Source organism: Diabrotica virgifera, chromosome 3 (genome assembly GCF_917563875.1).
Source record: "Diabrotica virgifera virgifera chromosome 3, PGI_DIABVI_V3a".
Taxonomy (NCBI): Eukaryota; Metazoa; Arthropoda; class Insecta; order Coleoptera; family Chrysomelidae; genus Diabrotica; species Diabrotica virgifera.
Window position 1 is genome coordinate 179,313,722 of NC_065445.1, and position 17,839 is coordinate 179,331,560.

General features: G+C 32.0%; 1 protein-coding gene across 1 annotated transcript in view; it reads right to left on the bottom strand.

The window, feature by feature from the left end:
• Positions 1–2,118: 2,118 nt before the first annotated feature.
• The window catches only part of LOC114344544 (growth arrest-specific protein 2-like), a 389,075-nt gene continuing 373,354 nt past the window's right edge, over positions 2,119–17,839 (bottom strand). Inside the window, exon 8 of the mRNA XM_050647073.1 lies at positions 2,119–17,371. Coding sequence (XP_050503030.1) covers positions 17,174–17,371 — 198 coding nt within the window. The 3' untranslated portion in view covers positions 2,119–17,173. The remainder of the gene's footprint in view (positions 17,372–17,839) is intronic.

The window sequence follows — 17,839 nt, forward strand, 5'->3', positions numbered from 1 at the left end:
AAAATAATTTTCCAAAAAAAAATACATAATAATATAGCTTGATCCTTAATTTATATTATATATTTTATATATTGGATGAGATATCCAAATACATTCGTAGTTAAGGTTGTTGGTGCTTAAAATATTAATCAAACAAACAAAATTCTCCCTAGTTGGGCTATGACACAAAATTTGCTTAAACATTTGACATTATACTATTTATATATATTTTCAGTTGATTTGTTACTATTACTAATATTAATTTTTCTAAGGAGGAACTGATTAAAATGGCTTTGTGTTAGGAGAGTATAACAAAAATGACCTACTTGCAATAAAAATTTATCATCAGCTATTCCCTGATAAACGACAACCAAGAAGAGAGACTTTGAAAGTATACTAAAATGGTCACAACAGACTAGATACTTAGATTGTAAAAACGGTTTTACTAATAATATGCAGATCCGCAGTGACACTAAGGATTACATTTAATTCCTGTTTTCTTTATTTACAATAGTTTTTGTTTTATCAGATTTATCATAATATAAGTGTCCAGTTCAGTGAAACCGTTCTAGTATATTTTCAAACGTTTCTCTTCTTGGTTGTCGTTTATCAGTAAATTTCTGATGAAAAATTCTTATTGTTAGTAGCACATTTTTGTTATACTCCACTAGCACAAAAATATTTTTCAGAGATCACAGATTAAAATTAATCAGTTCCTCATTAGAAGAATTCATATTAGTAATGGTAACAAAGCAAATAGAACTATAAAAATAGTACAATGTCAAATTTTAAAACAAATGTAGTGCCATAACCGACTACGTAGAATATTGTATGTTTTTATTAATATTTTGCGCACCAACAATCTTAACTATGAATTTATTTGGATATCTCACCCAATATTAATAAATTAAGGATCAGGCTAGATTATGATTCATTTTTTTTTAAAAATTAATTTTGATTGAATATTTTCACGGCCACCTAATAAAATTTCACGTAATTTTTGTTGCAATTAATGTTTGGCTTGAATAATCAGGAATAACTTACAAATTAAAGCACTTAGGTATAGAGAATGCTTAAGAAATAAAAAAGTACCATAAAATATCATTTTATTACAATACTAAAATACAGGGTGTTACATTTAAAGAAAAAACTCAAAAAATGCTTATTCCGAGTTTGGACCAACCCTATATACTAAAATTAAACATTTCGCTATACTGTTAATGTTTAACAATAGTAGATTTTATTAAAAATCGTTTAAACATAAAATAAAAATTTGATGTCAAATCACTAGAATTCTACAGGGTGTAAATATTGCTACGAAATTAACAAAAAAACGTAATTATTTTTTAAAGTACCTACCAAAAAATGTAAATATATACAAGGTGTTCCATTTAAAAAACATAAGTTTGTGTCACCCTGTCAATACGCACGCCCATGTATATTTGAAAATATTTTTAAATTTATGGTACTATCTGTGCCCCAACATTTACCTGAATAACTTTTTTTCGTATCTCTTACGTCAAACGAGTAATTGGACTTTGTCACACTAATGACCCACCCTGTATATAATGGGATATTACGTACATTCTTCTTTTTGTGTCAATTAATTTAATTAAAAAAATTGTCTGAAACCCTGTATAAATAATTATGTTAATGTTTATATAACTGAATAGAGAATTGAATAACCTTTTAAATACGCTAGCACAGGATCCCTATTATTGTTAGTTAAAAGATCATGGATGACGTCATCACGCCTGCACGGATGACGTTGACGTTACTAGTACGATATATATGACAAAAAATCATAATTTAAAAATAAAAACAGGCCTGTTTCGGGGTTTTTACCCTCAGTCGCCGGCTTACGAAATAACGATTTTATTCCTTTCATTTGCATCATACTGTATAATTATTGTACAAAACACAAGAATAATCAGAATTTAATGTATCAAAGGGCATAAACACAACCACCCTCGTATCTTTCCAGCCAAAGCTGCCTGTTACATACGACCATCGAGGCATTATTTTTGAAAACGATTTCCGGAGTAGAAATCAAAACGTCAAACTGTGGCTAATCCGATGTAAACATAGCATTTACTGTTATGAATCTACGAAACTGAGAAATAATTTATACACCAGTAGGATTACTTATTGTACTTTATTTCGTATAAATATAATACAAATGAAGTTCCTAGTAATAATAGTACACTTTGATTAGACTTAGTACCTAATTTGAACTCGAGATTGAATTGGTATAAAAATCTACGCTACTGATTATCTAGTGTATTTAACGTTAAAAATTGCAATATACAAAATAACGTACTTATTCTACGTATTATTAAAGTATTGGAAGGTGAGTAAATCACAGGTGCGCTATAAAACTGACAGTGTAAGGTTATATTATTAAGGCTGATAATATGCACTTCTATTTTTACAAAGAATATTTTGAGAAAACTTTTACTTATTTAGTTCTTTCTTAAGTAATAATACTTTAACAACATTTTTCAGCAGGTATAATAAGTCGTAAATAAATATTTCTTAAGTATTGATTTGATTTATAATAGTTAAAAGTATGTAATTTAAATAAGGGATGGTCACAAGCTCTAGATTATATTATAGCTCGGCTTACATCGAGGCTCTGCTCGTTTGACGAGCCGAGCTTCTAGCTCAAGCCGGTTTGTTTCTTGCAAGCCGAGCCTCGCGCCGAATCAAATTTTTTTCGAGCCGCGACGAGCTTGATAAAAATATCCAGAAAGACAATAAGGCAGTTCACAGTAAGATTGGAAAGAAATTTCGAGAAATTGGTACGGTTGAAAATGCACGCAAATTACGTCATCCCTATGTAAACTATGATACAGTATTGGATGTTCAACTTACTTTTGAAGAAGATGCACAAACTTTTATTCGTAAGGTTAGTCGTGATCTCAATGGTAGCAAAACAACGGTATAAAAATTTGAAAAATGGCATACCTTTACGTGCACCTTTGTGTGTATAGGAACTAAACGAGGATGATCCAGATAAAAGAATACAATTTTGCGAAGCAAAACAATATTTGTTTTGATGAGCCACTTTCACATTAAATGGCAAGGTCAACCATTAGAATTCTAGATACTAGGTAAAAGAACAACCCAACTGGATGCGTGAGCATCATACTCACTCGTCTTGTCTTCTGACATTACTATGACAGGTTAGCTATACGTGAAAAGAATTTAGTGTACCTATTTATTATTTTTATATTTGACTATTCTCTTGCTTGGCTAAACTAAGTAAAAAAAAATACTACGAATGCTATGTTTTAGGTACATTCTTTATTATGTTTTCGATTTCGGCTTGGCTCGGCTCGAACTATTCGAGCCGAGTCGACACAAGTCACGAGCTCAACCTGCAGCTCGAAGTTCAGGCCGAGCCTCTAACTCGATGTCAAAAGCTCGCCTTGATCCGGTGTGAGTCCGTCCCTAATGTAAATAGTGCTTAGTAGCTAAATAAAGCTAAAGACGACATCGTGATTATAGCGCAGAGAGTTCCCAATACGTCGGCCTAAAAATGAATATAAAAAGTTCATGAATAAACCTGAAACCAAAGGGTTTCAGGCCAAATTCTGAAACTTGACAAAGAGAACCAAAGTGCGGAAATAGCTAGAAGAGTAAGATTGACATGGACAGGATTTGAAAACTTAGTTGGATACTTAAGAACTGCAAAATACCCCAGTACTTGAGGAACAAAGTGTTCAACCAGTGCATCCTTCGTATCATGATATAATATGGATGTCAGCTCTGAACAATAAGCAAGGCAAATATGAGTAAACTAGCCACAACAGAAAGAGCAATGTTAGATATTATACGACTGTCAGATAAAAATGGGAACGACTGGTTAAGCTCACAAACAAAAGTCGAGGACATCATAACATAAATTACCAATCTCAAATGGAACTTCGTTGGCCACACTGCTAGACAAAAAGACAAACGTTGAAACGCCACCATACAACATTGGAGACCTTACAAAGTTAAATGACCAAGAGGAAGACCACATAATATTATGAGATGGGTAGATAGTTAATATAAAAAGAAGAATAGCTGGAAGAAATTGGAAATATGGATAGACATGGATGGAAGAAGTTGGGAGAGTCCTATGTCCGAGGATGGATGATAGAAGGCTAAGAAGATGAAAAATAAATATACAAGAAAGACTACTTTAAGCACATAAGACACATACTATGCGATAATAAAAAATCTCACAAAATGTATAGAAATTTGAGAAGAACTAAACACAACTTCCGGTATACCTAAAATAACAATAATAATTTATGAAATATAACCGTAGTCATAGACGCCGTAATGGTGGCCTCAATATTGAAATCGATATAACAAGCCATGTAACCAGAACAAGAGATTTGCACAAGGTCATTTGATATAACAAGGACCAAGGACCAAGAAGTAGATAAGAATAATTATAAAAATGAAAAAATTGAGTAAGACCACTCATCAACCATGAATTACAAAGTTAATAAAGTAACAGAAAACATCAAGATTTTATTTCAAATTCCTGCTTCTGACCGAAAATATTAATTAGAGAGTATAATCCATTATAATAATATTGTTGGTTTAGATACATACCAAAGTGCATGGGAAAAAAGGTCCAGGACGAAGAAGGATATCCTGGCTGCATAACCTGCGAAAATGGTTTAACTTAACCACTACCGGACTTTTCAGGGCAGCAGTCAACAAAGTCAGAATAGCCATGTTAGTGTCCAACATCCGTAACGGATAGGCACCATAAGAAGAAGATACATACGTGGGTGGTCCGATAAGTACTTAGCCTCTCCGCTAGAGAGCGCCACTATCGCAATTGACGGGTTGACGGCCTGTGTCAAAATCTCAGCGGAATCGGCCTAGTAGTTTTGTTTTCACAAGTGAGCGTATTTAAGATTTTAGAAAAATAAAAAAGAGCAATATCTGTTGGTGATTTAAATCTTGTTTTTAAAAGGGAAATCAAATCAAAGAGCGCTAGAATGCCGTGTACGGTGACTCTTCTCCTTCCATAGCGAACGTCAAAAAATGATTTACCGAGTCGTAACAGGTTAGCAAGTCGGTTTTTGGTAAGTCTTGGCCAGGTGTCCCGAAAACGGCTACCAAGGAGGATAACGCGAAAAAATCCACGATCTGGTATTTACGGACCAACGACTGAAGACGCGCGAGATAGCTAAGACTGTAGGCATCCCAAAAGATCGCGTGGGTCAAATTTTGAGCATGAGAAAGCTGTCGACGCGATGGGTGCCGCATTATCTCACTCAGGACAATAAGCGCATCCATGAGATCACTTCAGGAGCAGTGTTTGAGACTCTTTAAGCGTAAGGCGAAGGAGCTTCTATATTATTTCATAACCGTTGACGAAACATGGATGCACTGGTATACACGAGAGACCAAGGAAAGCGAAACAGTTGTTGATGTCACTCCGCGAACATCTTCCGAAGAAGTCAAATAGCTACTGTCTTATCGGCCGCAAAGGTGATGGCCACCGTTTGCTGGTATTCACAACGTGTGATTTATATCACTTTCTAGAAACGGACAAAACGATCACAGTGTTTTACTATGCCGATTCGTCTCCAAATTGCAGAAAAACAGCTTGAATTAGCGAAGAAAAAATACTCTTCCACCATGACCGTCGCGCGTCGTCATGGCAAAATTGGTCGAATTGGGCTACGAACTGTTGTCCCATCTTTCGTATTCTCCAGATTTGGCCCTGTGCGACCAAACTTGAAAAAGTCATTCGCTGGGCAGAAATTGTAGTCGAATCGCCACCACGAAAGCCTACTTGACAGACCTCGAGAAAACGTATTTTTCAGCCCCTGCGTCAAGTATGTCAAGCTAAAAGGAAACTGTGTTCAGAAATAAATCATCACTTTTCCCAAAATGTTCATTTTTCTGTTGTAGGCTAAATACTTACCGAACCGCCCTAGTATTATATAATTATGTAATATCTTGTGGATTTATAGTTAGAATAAAGTATGCAACATTAAAAATATTTAGAATGGTTTATTAGTAAGTATTCCGTTTCTTTTAAAATGGCATAAAAGTTTTGGATTTTGATTTTCTGGCTTATTAGCTCTTAATCGGCGAAAAATGCCAACATTTTTTTCTTCAAAATATTCTTTGTCTTATTCTCTATGAGTAATATATTTGTTATACTTTGTTATATTGTGAAAAAGATATATACGGTTATTTTGGTGATCACATTTGGTGATAGAAAATATCACATTCTATTTAATTACAGGCACCAAGTTTTTGTATGCTCAAAAATGTGCAAAACCAATATAAGTAGAGTAGTTCCACAAATGTATGTAAGTAAATCAAGTTCTAAAATTTACTTCTGTGTGTCTAATAGACATTATATACCAAAACGTCGATTTTAATACAATAAATCATTCTTTTGGTACTAGCAAAAGCAAAGATTATATTAAATATTATTATTTAATAAATCAAGCTGTTGATTTCCGACAGTTTTGGTAGCTAGTATGTCGCAAATTTTAAAACTTTATGAAATTGTTGAAGAACATATTTATTAATCGTATATCAAAATTTACTTTTAATAATTAAATATCCTGAATTTACAGGCCTTCAATGCTTTTAATGCTACACCAGCTACACACCGCTACAATGGCACAGAGTCCAAAAGACCTTAAAACTCTGTTAAACGCTGTAAACAAAGAATGCACTAAAAAGGGCTTCAAAATTAACGCAAAGAAAACAAAATGGATGAAGGTCGAAAATATTAATATCGAAGACTCAGTACTAAAATTAGATAACAAACTCCTGGAAATATTGGAACACTTGAGATATCTGACTAGCTGGATTGACTGCAGAGTAAAAAGCATTATTGCACAGTGGGAGTCTGTCATTGACCACACGTCTAAGAGTAATAAAGTGCTAGGCTACGTCTGGTCCACTTTGTTTTATGGATGTGAACATACACATATCTAACGAAGGTGTGCTAGACACCATGCACAAAGAGCAAGAATTGACCAACATCATCAAGATGATGATGAAATCATTCAGGGTAAAATCGAAAGCAAACGGAAGGTGGGAAGAACACAACTGTTCTGGCCGCGTAACATTAGACAATGAATAGTTCGAACGGCCGAGGATTTGTTTCATCTAACTGCCGACCGATAAACACTTCATCAGCTTGTTAATACATACCACGATAGCCAGCGATTTAAAACAAGCACGGTCCAGAAAGAACAAGAACGCTTTTGTGCTCCGTAGCTTAAATATTCGGATAAAGATAAAAGTCGAGAAATAGTAAACGAAAAATTTAGCTACCTAACACAAACAGTAAGCTACAGTTATAATATACGGTTCATAAACAGAGAAGCCGAATATGTTAAAAAATGAGGTATATCTTTGTTTAAGTTTACGACCACAGTATCTTCAAAATGATAAAGATTTCCCTTTAATCTTCTGGTTCCATGACCATTATTGATCGTTGGATATTATGTTGGGTACCATATTCGCTATCGTAACTTTATTAACATCAGCCCTGAATAACGATGTAGGTAGTCGATTTTCCATATCATTGCCTTAGATTTTCCAGCCATGATGTTCTTTTTCTACCAGGATCACGTTTACCTTGGATTTTTCACTGAGAGAGATCCCACACTTGGCAATTTTTATACTACGTTAGGGCATAGTTTTCATAGAAATAATTCTTCACTAAAAAACGACAAGGTTTAAGCAGTAAAGTATCAATGCAAATCTGTAAAATGAAAGATTGAATAAACTTTATCAAGTAACAAGATGAAAACGTCCAAGGAAGCTCTCAGGTTGTACTATTCTTCTACACAACAATGCTCGGCCTCATGTTGTCAAAGTAGTGGAAGAAAATCTACAAAGAAATAAAAGGAGGATATTAGAGCAACCACCCTATAGTTCCGATTCACCACCTTGCGATTTTCACATCTTTGGGCCACTTAAAGGTGTTAAAGATAATTGATTTCAGTCGGATGAAGAATTAGTACAAAATGCTGTAAAATAAATTATTCTTCGAGTAACACTCACAAGAATTCTTTATGTAGGGTAGGTATACATCAATTTCTGAAACGGTATAATTATGTGCTTTAATTGTAGTGGGAATTGTTTGTACAATGCTTTATGAAAAAAGTAAATGCTGATATACTCTTAAATATTGTTTTCCCCCTTTTACTATCATAGAACCAACTACTTTATATTAAAATTGCCTGATTGTTTATTGCTAATTGGCTAAGTTGCTATATTCAGTCAAGCTACTAGAATTATTTGTAACGATTAAATAAGTATTAATTAAGATAAATATTAGATAATAATATATAAATGGCAAGTCTTCCCGTTTCTGCGAACATCTAAACGTATGTAATGATGGTGACAACATCTATATCAGAAACATATTTCTAAACACTAAAGGATCTAAAATGAGAAAAATAATATAGAAACTATTGATTTCTAGATTCTTGGATGGACTTACGGTAGTAGTATTTTTTTTTATATAAAAAAATGTACAAATACTGTTAAGATTAAAGAATACTGCTCTTTTTAGACCTCTCACAAGCGTTCGACAAAGTTTGACAACTCTTTACACAATATTGCTTGACTGACTTGGATGTTAATTCTCTTAATTAAAGTTAATAAAATTAAATCTATCCATGTCATCTACACCTTACGAATAGGTGCTTGTTCAACTGTGGCATTAAATGGCTAGTTCTTGCAACAAAAACAAGCTGTAACATATCTGGAAATCCATCTGGACCGACGATTAACTTGGATGACTCATATATTTGCTGAGAGGAAGCAATTGGTTTTATAACATAGCACATTGTACTGGATATTAGATCGTAAATCAAAATTATCAGTTACCAATAATGATTATTGGCAAAGTCGTCCTAAAACCGATATGGAGCTACGGAATTCAATTGTGGGTGACAGCTTCCCACTAAATATTGAAATTCTACAAAGATTGCAGTCCAAAATATTTAGGATTATCATAAATGCTCCATTGTATGTAACCAAGAGTGTTATTGCTCGTGACCTTAAAATGAAATCTGTCGAAGAAAAATTATCTTACTTCTCCCAGAAATATGACGAATGCAAAGAAAATCATCCCAATGCATTGGCTCAACCCTTAATGAGACATCCCGTCCAGCGAAGATTAAGAAGGCATCTTCTATTTGATCTATCTGTCAGATTTTCGAATCTTAGTACTGTTCTATAGTATAGTGTTATGTAGTAGAAATTCATCATTAGAAAAGTAAAAGAAACTGTCACTGGACAGTTTTCCTAAATGTTTTGTTACTATCATTAACATTCTCCTCTTGTAAAATTTACAGATGAAAATTAAATGGGATGGTTTATAAGTCATAAGTACCATAATATTTTAAATCAGGTCATTTTATACATTTATATCCATAGTTTCAAAGGTCTTCCATTTTTGCTACTAAATTATTAGCTTACAGACCGTTATTCTATGTTTTTATATACCTATATATTGTGATTTTTATCACTTATGTATGTATTGTCTTTCCTATTAGGATATATTTTTCTTTTACTTTATACGTTTTATCTTTATTATGTTCATAATAATTCAACTATATTTGTTTGCACAATTACTTTATTTTACATATTGACTGCTTATTACTATGATAAACTTTTGATAGGTAGTAAATAATAGTTCTTGTTTGCCATCATCTTCTTATCAACAACAGTGAATCATTGGTGAATCTTGAGGAACACTATAATATGCATGTCGAAATATGATTGACATTCAGTTTCCTGTTATCTTATTTTTGTCCAGTAAATCTTCATTTTTAGCCTATTTCTACGCAATAATACAATAATCTACTAAAACATTGTTTTAGGATATTCATTAGTACATTTTATTCTAAGAAGTTTCTGTAAACACATATTTACGCTAACTTTTTAATTTATTGCTACTCACTAGTTATCTCACTTTTTCAAATTCAATTTTTATTAAAGAAGTAACTAGTTTTGATGGGAAATAAGCCACAATTTTACTAAAAAAAATGATTTTATTAACGTTTCGACGTCCAAATCGGGTGTTGTTGTCAAAATAAAAAAAATATTAATGAATTAAACAAAAATGTTGTTGCTTAGTAAAATTCTTCTAATAATTTATTTAATCTGACTCATTTATATCGGCAATTCAGACATATATTACACATTTTAAAGTAGAAGACTTTAAAATGATATTGCCAATATTTATGAGTTGCGTTCCTGGGACGACTTTATTGAAATATATTTCATTCGATTACATGAAATCAACCCCAACTCAAGAATATCCGTCACAAAAAAATCATAACATGTGATCTGTCTTTAAAAAGACAACCACATGCAATGGTGACAGTAAAATTCTCGCGAATGAACTATCTTTCAATAAAGTCGTCCCATGAACGCAACTCATAAATATTGGCAAAATCATTTTAAAGTCTCCTACTTTAAAATGTATAATATATGTCTGAATTGCCGATATAAATGAGTAAGATTAAATAAATTATTAGAAGAATTTTTTTATTTTTGTACTAAGCAACAACATTTTTGTTTAATTCATTAATATTTTTTGTATTTTGACAACGACACCCGATTTGGGCGTCGAAATGTTAATAAAATCATTTTTTTAGTAAAATTGTGGCTTATTTCCAATCAAAACTAGTTAATTGCAAAAATTCCACAAGAAAATAGCTTCAGAAGAACATTATCAAACAAGATTTCGTATCTTTTGGAATTATAAATTTATATAATAACCACAGATCATCTGATGAGAGTCGAATTACTAAGATTTCAGGAAAATAGTTCTGTTACTGGCTGAGTTGAAATCACCCAGGATTAATTATAGTACAATCCACAACTACTTAATCGTAAAACGTTGTATTTTCTTTGAAAAATAGGAACCTTCAGTCCTACCTTTAATTTATAGTTTCTCATGTCCTTAAAATTTTCCAATATATTACACCACACCACATATTTAATTTTTCTTGAAAATATTATACCATTACTCGTAAAAATAATGTATATATTTTCCTATACGTATTTAAATCCAGTGTTTATAGAAACTTCTCATCTTACTTTACTTATTCTCTGTCGTTGGATCGTCAGAATATAGTGCAGGCACTGAAGATTTTCACCTCCGATTTTGTTGAACCTCCATCGATTTTCATGAAAATTGGTGAGCAGTTAGAGGATACCTCAAGGAACAAAGGAGACATGATGTCAACTTGCGGTTTTACCCTGGGGGTGGATGCCACCTCTTTTCTGGAGTGAAAATTATTTTATTAACAATAATACCACAAATCGATAGAGGGACAAATTCTAAACAAAATTTGTTATATTAAGTTATTAACATAAATCAATACTTTTTGAGTTATTAAAGATCAAAAATTTTATTTTTTCGAAAAAAATGCATGTTTTATAGCTGTTTTTCACGTATAACTCAAAAACTATTAGCATTTACAAAAAAGTTATTCTTACCAAAACTGAAGATAATGAAAAAATGAATACACATTCACTCAAAGTACTAAACTAATGTTAATTCAAAGTGAGTTAGAGGTAATTGAATGTATATTTTTTTCGATGAGTACTCAAATCTAAGTATTCAAGCTTAAATAACGGGAAAACGATGCATTTTATAAAATATACCTGTTAAACACTTATTAAAGTATCTCAGAATACCTAACAAATGAGCTCCAGAAGAAGTTAATAGCATCAAAATTAAGCAAGTTATGATGAAGCTAAGAGAACCCTTTCGAATTTCTTAGGAAAAAGTGAAAAATTAAACATACGCCATTTCCACAAAAATTATAATTTATAGTAATCCTTACAAAAATTTGTTTTTATTAGCATAGCTAATGATTTTAACAATTTTCACCGGTTTAGAATGCATATTTTTGAAAAGAAGGTATAATTTAAAAAAATCATAATTTTTAAAATTATCGTCATTTTCATTTTCTTTTGATAATAACTATAAAAATACTCAATATACGTAAAAAAAGGTAAATAAATTTTTTTTAGTTTTTTCTATATCAAATATTATACCTTCTTTACCATTTCTGTAGGGTGAAAAATAACCGAGATAGAAACGTTTAAAGCTTAAATTTTGCTGCGAGAACCATGTAACCGTGGCCATTTAATCTTTGATTTTTAAAAGAGTAATGGGTCTGTAAGATTAAATTCAACGCATTTTAATAGCCTATGAAATTACTTTCCAAACCTTATTTAGGTGAACCTGATATCTTAAAAATTAACGGAGTTATTAAAAAAAAAACGATAACATTTTTTGGAAAATTTTTTAAAAAATACAGTTTGAAAAATTTTTGGATCATAAATTTTAATGCTATTAACTTGTTCGGTATCTCATTTGATAGATATTTCCAAGTACTTTCACAAATGTTTAATAAGTTTATGTTATAAAATGCATCATTTTCCCGTAATTTAAGCTTGAACACTTAGATTTGGGCACTCGCCAAAAAAATATGCATTCAATTACCTATAACTCACTTTTAGTTAATATCAAGAGGTTTTTTTAGTAAGAAGTTTATTTAATTTTTTATTAGCTTCAATTTTGGTAATAATAACTTTTTTGTAAAAACGTACATTTTTTGAGTTATCTATGAAAAATCGGTTAAAAACATGCATTTTTCTTACGAAAAATTAAAAAATTTGATCTTTAATAACTCAAAACGTTTTAATTTATTTTAATAACTTTTATATAACAAATTTTGCTTAGAATTTGTCCCCCTATCTAATTATGGAGTTATTTTAAATAAATTAATTTTCACCCCGAGAAGGGGTGGTATCCACCCCCAGGGTAAAAGCGCAAATTGGCACCATGTCACCTTTGTTTCTTGAGATATCCTCTAACCACTCACCAATTTTCATGCAAATCGATGAAGGTTGAACGAAATCGGAGGTAATAGCTCATATCCACCTTCACTCCAGTGAAGGAGTCCACTAGTGGAGTCACTAGTAACTCAACTAATAGTACTTTCCCGTTATATATTATGCCGCAAACAGACTGAAATAATATCTACCATTTCCTCAAAAAGAGAAGTGAGGAACTTCTCCACGCTAGTTCTAGACTTGGGGTGGATATCCAGGTCTCTAAGCAGGTAATCTTGATTCTGACAAAAGAAGCTCTATATCGTTCTTTAACACCGGGACTTACAGCGAGGAGTGTAACTTTTATGCCAGAGCATAATATGCCGCAGTGTTAGATTATTGTTCAAGACTGCTAGAGGAATCAAGTATAACTATATCTTATTAGTAGGTCCTTGGTAAAAAGGAAGTGTTTACACAAGTGGTGGCTTGCCTTAATTGGCTGACCAAGAGGATGGGAACCACAGCATATGTGGGGCTCTGCCGGATGTGGCCATCAATTTCCCAACTTGTCGTGGGACAAGAATTGTCTAAGAATATGAAGCATATGAAGCAAACAAGGAAGTAAACCAACGCAGCATGATTAATCTGGAAACTATTAACCTGGATACCGTTAAAGCTTGTACTTCCCAAGATAAAGAGGCAACAAAGAAATAAATGGATATAAAGTGTTACCTACTTAAGTTAAACATAAAGAAAAAGTTTACGTATGAAGATAGAAAAGGAAGGAAAACAGTGTTAAACAAGATAGCCAGACATATTAAACTAACGTGCTCTGATCCTAAATGAACCAAGGATAGTAGAAAAATAGGTAATAGACCAAACATAAACATCGATGATCACTAGATAGATTTCGAAGTAAAATTTTCATTAGATATACCTATATAAAGTAAAAATACTTTAAATACATTCTAAGATATAAGAAGTCATTAAGTAATCTAGTTTATAACAAAAATATAAAAGGTGTTGAATACTAAAAGAAGTATGAAATTTATTCGTTTTCAGTTTGAAATATATTTCTGACTTTGACATTTTCAGCCATCCTTTTTACGTTTATAAATATATTTACAAAAAATGTCGTACAATAACGAAAATACAACTTAACAAATAAAACACTTTTACCCCAGCTGTAGAAGATTGTCATCAAGCACTAGAAAATTTAATGCTAATTAATAAAAAAACAAACTATTGCTTCTTTGTAAATAAATAATTTAAATAAATATGCCACAATAAATATATACTTTGAATCCAACTTTTTAAAATTATTGTTTAGTTGTGCGGTGTAAATTTGCACGTATTTTTCAAAAATATATTTTTAAGACCGACCAGAAAGTAGACATATTTTGGACAATTTTTTCCAGAAAATAAAGTTTTAGCGGTGAAAATAAAAAAAATGGCCTACAGACCGCTAAAGCGTGTTCCGATTCCTAGGTTTTATCTATCCAATTGATGTTGGATAAAAATAGTCTTCCTTGGTTTCGTTACTATTATAGAAACGTTGCCGTTTATTATGAAGTGACAATTGATTTTTAATTTGTTGTCCAATTTAAAGTTGTCGAATGTTGTCCAATGTTGTTGTTAAATTGTTCGACACAGAAAAGGAAATTCCAGAAGAGACATTGGAAGCAGCAAGGAAAGCGACTTACACAATATACTTATTGCTTATTGTCAATAAAATCATAAACCTTGAAAAGCTATTTATTTTTCTTAAATGAGAATTTTCAACCCAAGTTATAGGATTGCATTCTGTGGTAATATTATAAATTTAACATGAAATGTAGGATGGAAATGCTTTACCTACTGTAGCAAAAGGCCATCTTGAAAGTAAAATAAAATAAAGCTGATATAGCACACAAAATCCATGCAGGATGTTCCAAAACAAAATACAGGAAGCTAATTTTCTTAGTACCACTACAAAAAATATTCCCCGCGTTTAGATACATCTTCACTTCAGATATTTAACGTTTATAATTGTACAGTTATCATTAATATTCAAAAGTGATGTATTTATTCAGTTTAGGCAGTTGTATTCAGTATCTAGTTTTAGTATGTGCTAATCATTTTATATAAAATACAATATTATAAAATTTGATATGATAATCTCATTTTAGAAAACTAAAAAAAAAAATCAGCAAAGACCCAATCCGAAGTAAAATATAAATTGATGGCATCGGTATTGAACAAGTACTGGAAACAAAATACCTGGAAATTACAAAGTCCAGCTATGGAGACCTGGACAAAGAAGTGAGAAATCAAGTACAAAAAGCAAATGGACTGGTAGGGTACCTTCATCCTGAACCGACATATTAATACTGAGATGAATTATTCACGAATTTATAAATTCCATGTAAGACCAATAATGGCATATGCATCAGAAACAAGACCTAACACAGCAACAACATAAAGACAACTGGAAACGGTAGAGATAGAATACTACGGAGAATTACTGAAACGAGGGAGAGATCGTAAGAAGAGTGACATCCTTAGAAGAAAATTTAACGTACAGTATATAAAGGAATGGACACTAAATAAAATAAAATAATGGAATAACGAAATAAACAGAATGGAGGAGGCTCTTGCCACGCCCCCCTGCCCATGGGTATGTGCACCTATGCGACACGCGACTGAAAATTAGTGTTTTTCAGGTCTCCTTTAGTTTCCACGACTCGCGATAGAATCTGCTTGTTTTGACCTAAAAAACTTTCACTTTCCGGTCTTTTAAAGTAATTTACTACAGTTTACTCTCTCTATAACGAACACGGGTATTACGAGGTTTCGTTTATAACGAGGTACATTAGCTGTTCCATGAAATACATATTGAACTATAACCCTCTATAACGAGGCATATTTGGTTACAACGAGGGAAAATGAAATCGAAGAACATGTTTCTTTACTGTTTTTCGAGGTGACGGTTATAAATAAATACTCCAGCTGCCTGTACACAGAAATGCCTAAAATCTGTGTGCTTATCGAGGCCAGTGATGTAGTAAACTCCACTATCAATTTCTTCCTGTTCATCCACCGATTCTTTTTTTCAAAAGCTCCATTTAAACAATATTAGCATCTTATATTGCTCGGAACGGCTTCACAATAGGAAGTTAAGCTCTGAAAAAACTACATGTTAATATGTATGCGCAATATACTTGTTGTCTGATATAACGAGATCGGCTTATAACGAGGTAATTAGTCTGCCATTTCAGTTATCGTTATAGAGCGAGTCTACTTAATAATTGTACTAAATATGTAGGTGCATCAACTAGTACTACTAGGACTAGCATGTGTTTATTTAAATATATCAGAATTAATTTTCTCTTGAGCGTAAATGGCGTAGTTGAGGTGAACCATATAAAAATAATAAGTGCGGCTAAGAAGGAAAATTGAAAGAGTAGATTCAGAGATCAGAAACCTATACTTACATATATACTATATACATTATATACTTATATATAAAAATATATAAATATATAGAACTGGAAAATGAATAAGAATATGGAGCCATATGATAAGAGTCTCGATTACCCCAAGGAAACATTATTTCCCACTGAAAATAAAAATACACTTTACAGCAATTTTATTTGGCATAGTAAAATATATTAGTATCCGATATGACTTATCTTACATAAAATCATTAATTTACATGCATACCTACCTTATAATACTCTCAAATTAACAAATACGTAGTCTAGATACCATTGTCATTTTAGATATAATGCTTTGAGATACGTATTAAGAGATGATGCTTGATTATAAGACACAATCAAAATGAACAAAGAAAACTGCCTTTAACGCATTTCTAAATGCAGTAGCTTTATGGCCACGAATTCGGTCGAGTTTACTTGAGACAAAAGGGTGTTTTCAGTATTTACAGTCATACAATAATTATTCATTTGTTTTCACTGTAAAACTTATTGTGGCAATTCATTCAGTAATGCAAGTGGAAAGCAAATAAGTATCAATGTATCAACTTTCCTTCAGACTATTACATTATATCTACTAAAATCATAATAAAAATGCACTAGATATAAACAAACCAAGACACGTTGAATATTTCGAGGAGCACTCCCGAATCATGATTTTCAATGTATAAACTTTGTAAATCATGATTTGGGATTTACAATGTAGGCATAAATCATGATTTGGGAGTGCTCTTTGTAACATTCACCGTCTCCTGGTTTGTTTATTTCTAGTGCATCGTTATTGTGATTTTAGTATAGATGTTTAAATTTTCTAGTACTCAATAATTCCCTTAATCCTACAGTACATACAACAATGTGACTAAACCCTAGCGCGTGATACTCTCTCTAGGAGGTGGACTCCTATACTTGGCGCGAATATGTAAATACTTGGAAGCACTGCTTGGACGGTCTTGGGATTCCCTCGAAACAACCTTCACTTGACAAGGATCGTGGCGAAGCAGGAAATGGTCGAGAGTGTCCCAGCCACCACCCACTCGTACCATCATATGGCGACCTTTGAGTAACTAAAAAGAAATATAAAAAAAATATTATTTTCAACATTTAATGCAACTTACATATTTAGTGTTTTTTTATCATTAGGTAAATGTTGCTGAGGAGTTAAATCCTCAATCTTTTGATTTGTAAATTGTACCTATTTTAACGCATGTGACCCCCTTAGGGCCGATTTTTCATACCTAAGTTAATCTATAGTTACTCAGGTTCATTCTTGAACTTCGGTTTTATTTGGAAATGAAATTATCAGTAGTAATTGCACAAGAGCTCTAAAATTCTATATTAATTTTAGAGATCGAGTGCAATTTGTTGCGATTATTTCATGAATAAAACTGTTCAAAACCAAAATTTTATTGTAATTTATTTATGTAAGTACAAATTAGTACTGTTAAACACACAGTTGATATAAAATATTTTACGGTTGAAAGTCATCGCTTTTATAACTTTTAAATTAAAACATTAATTGTCATTAATGTCAC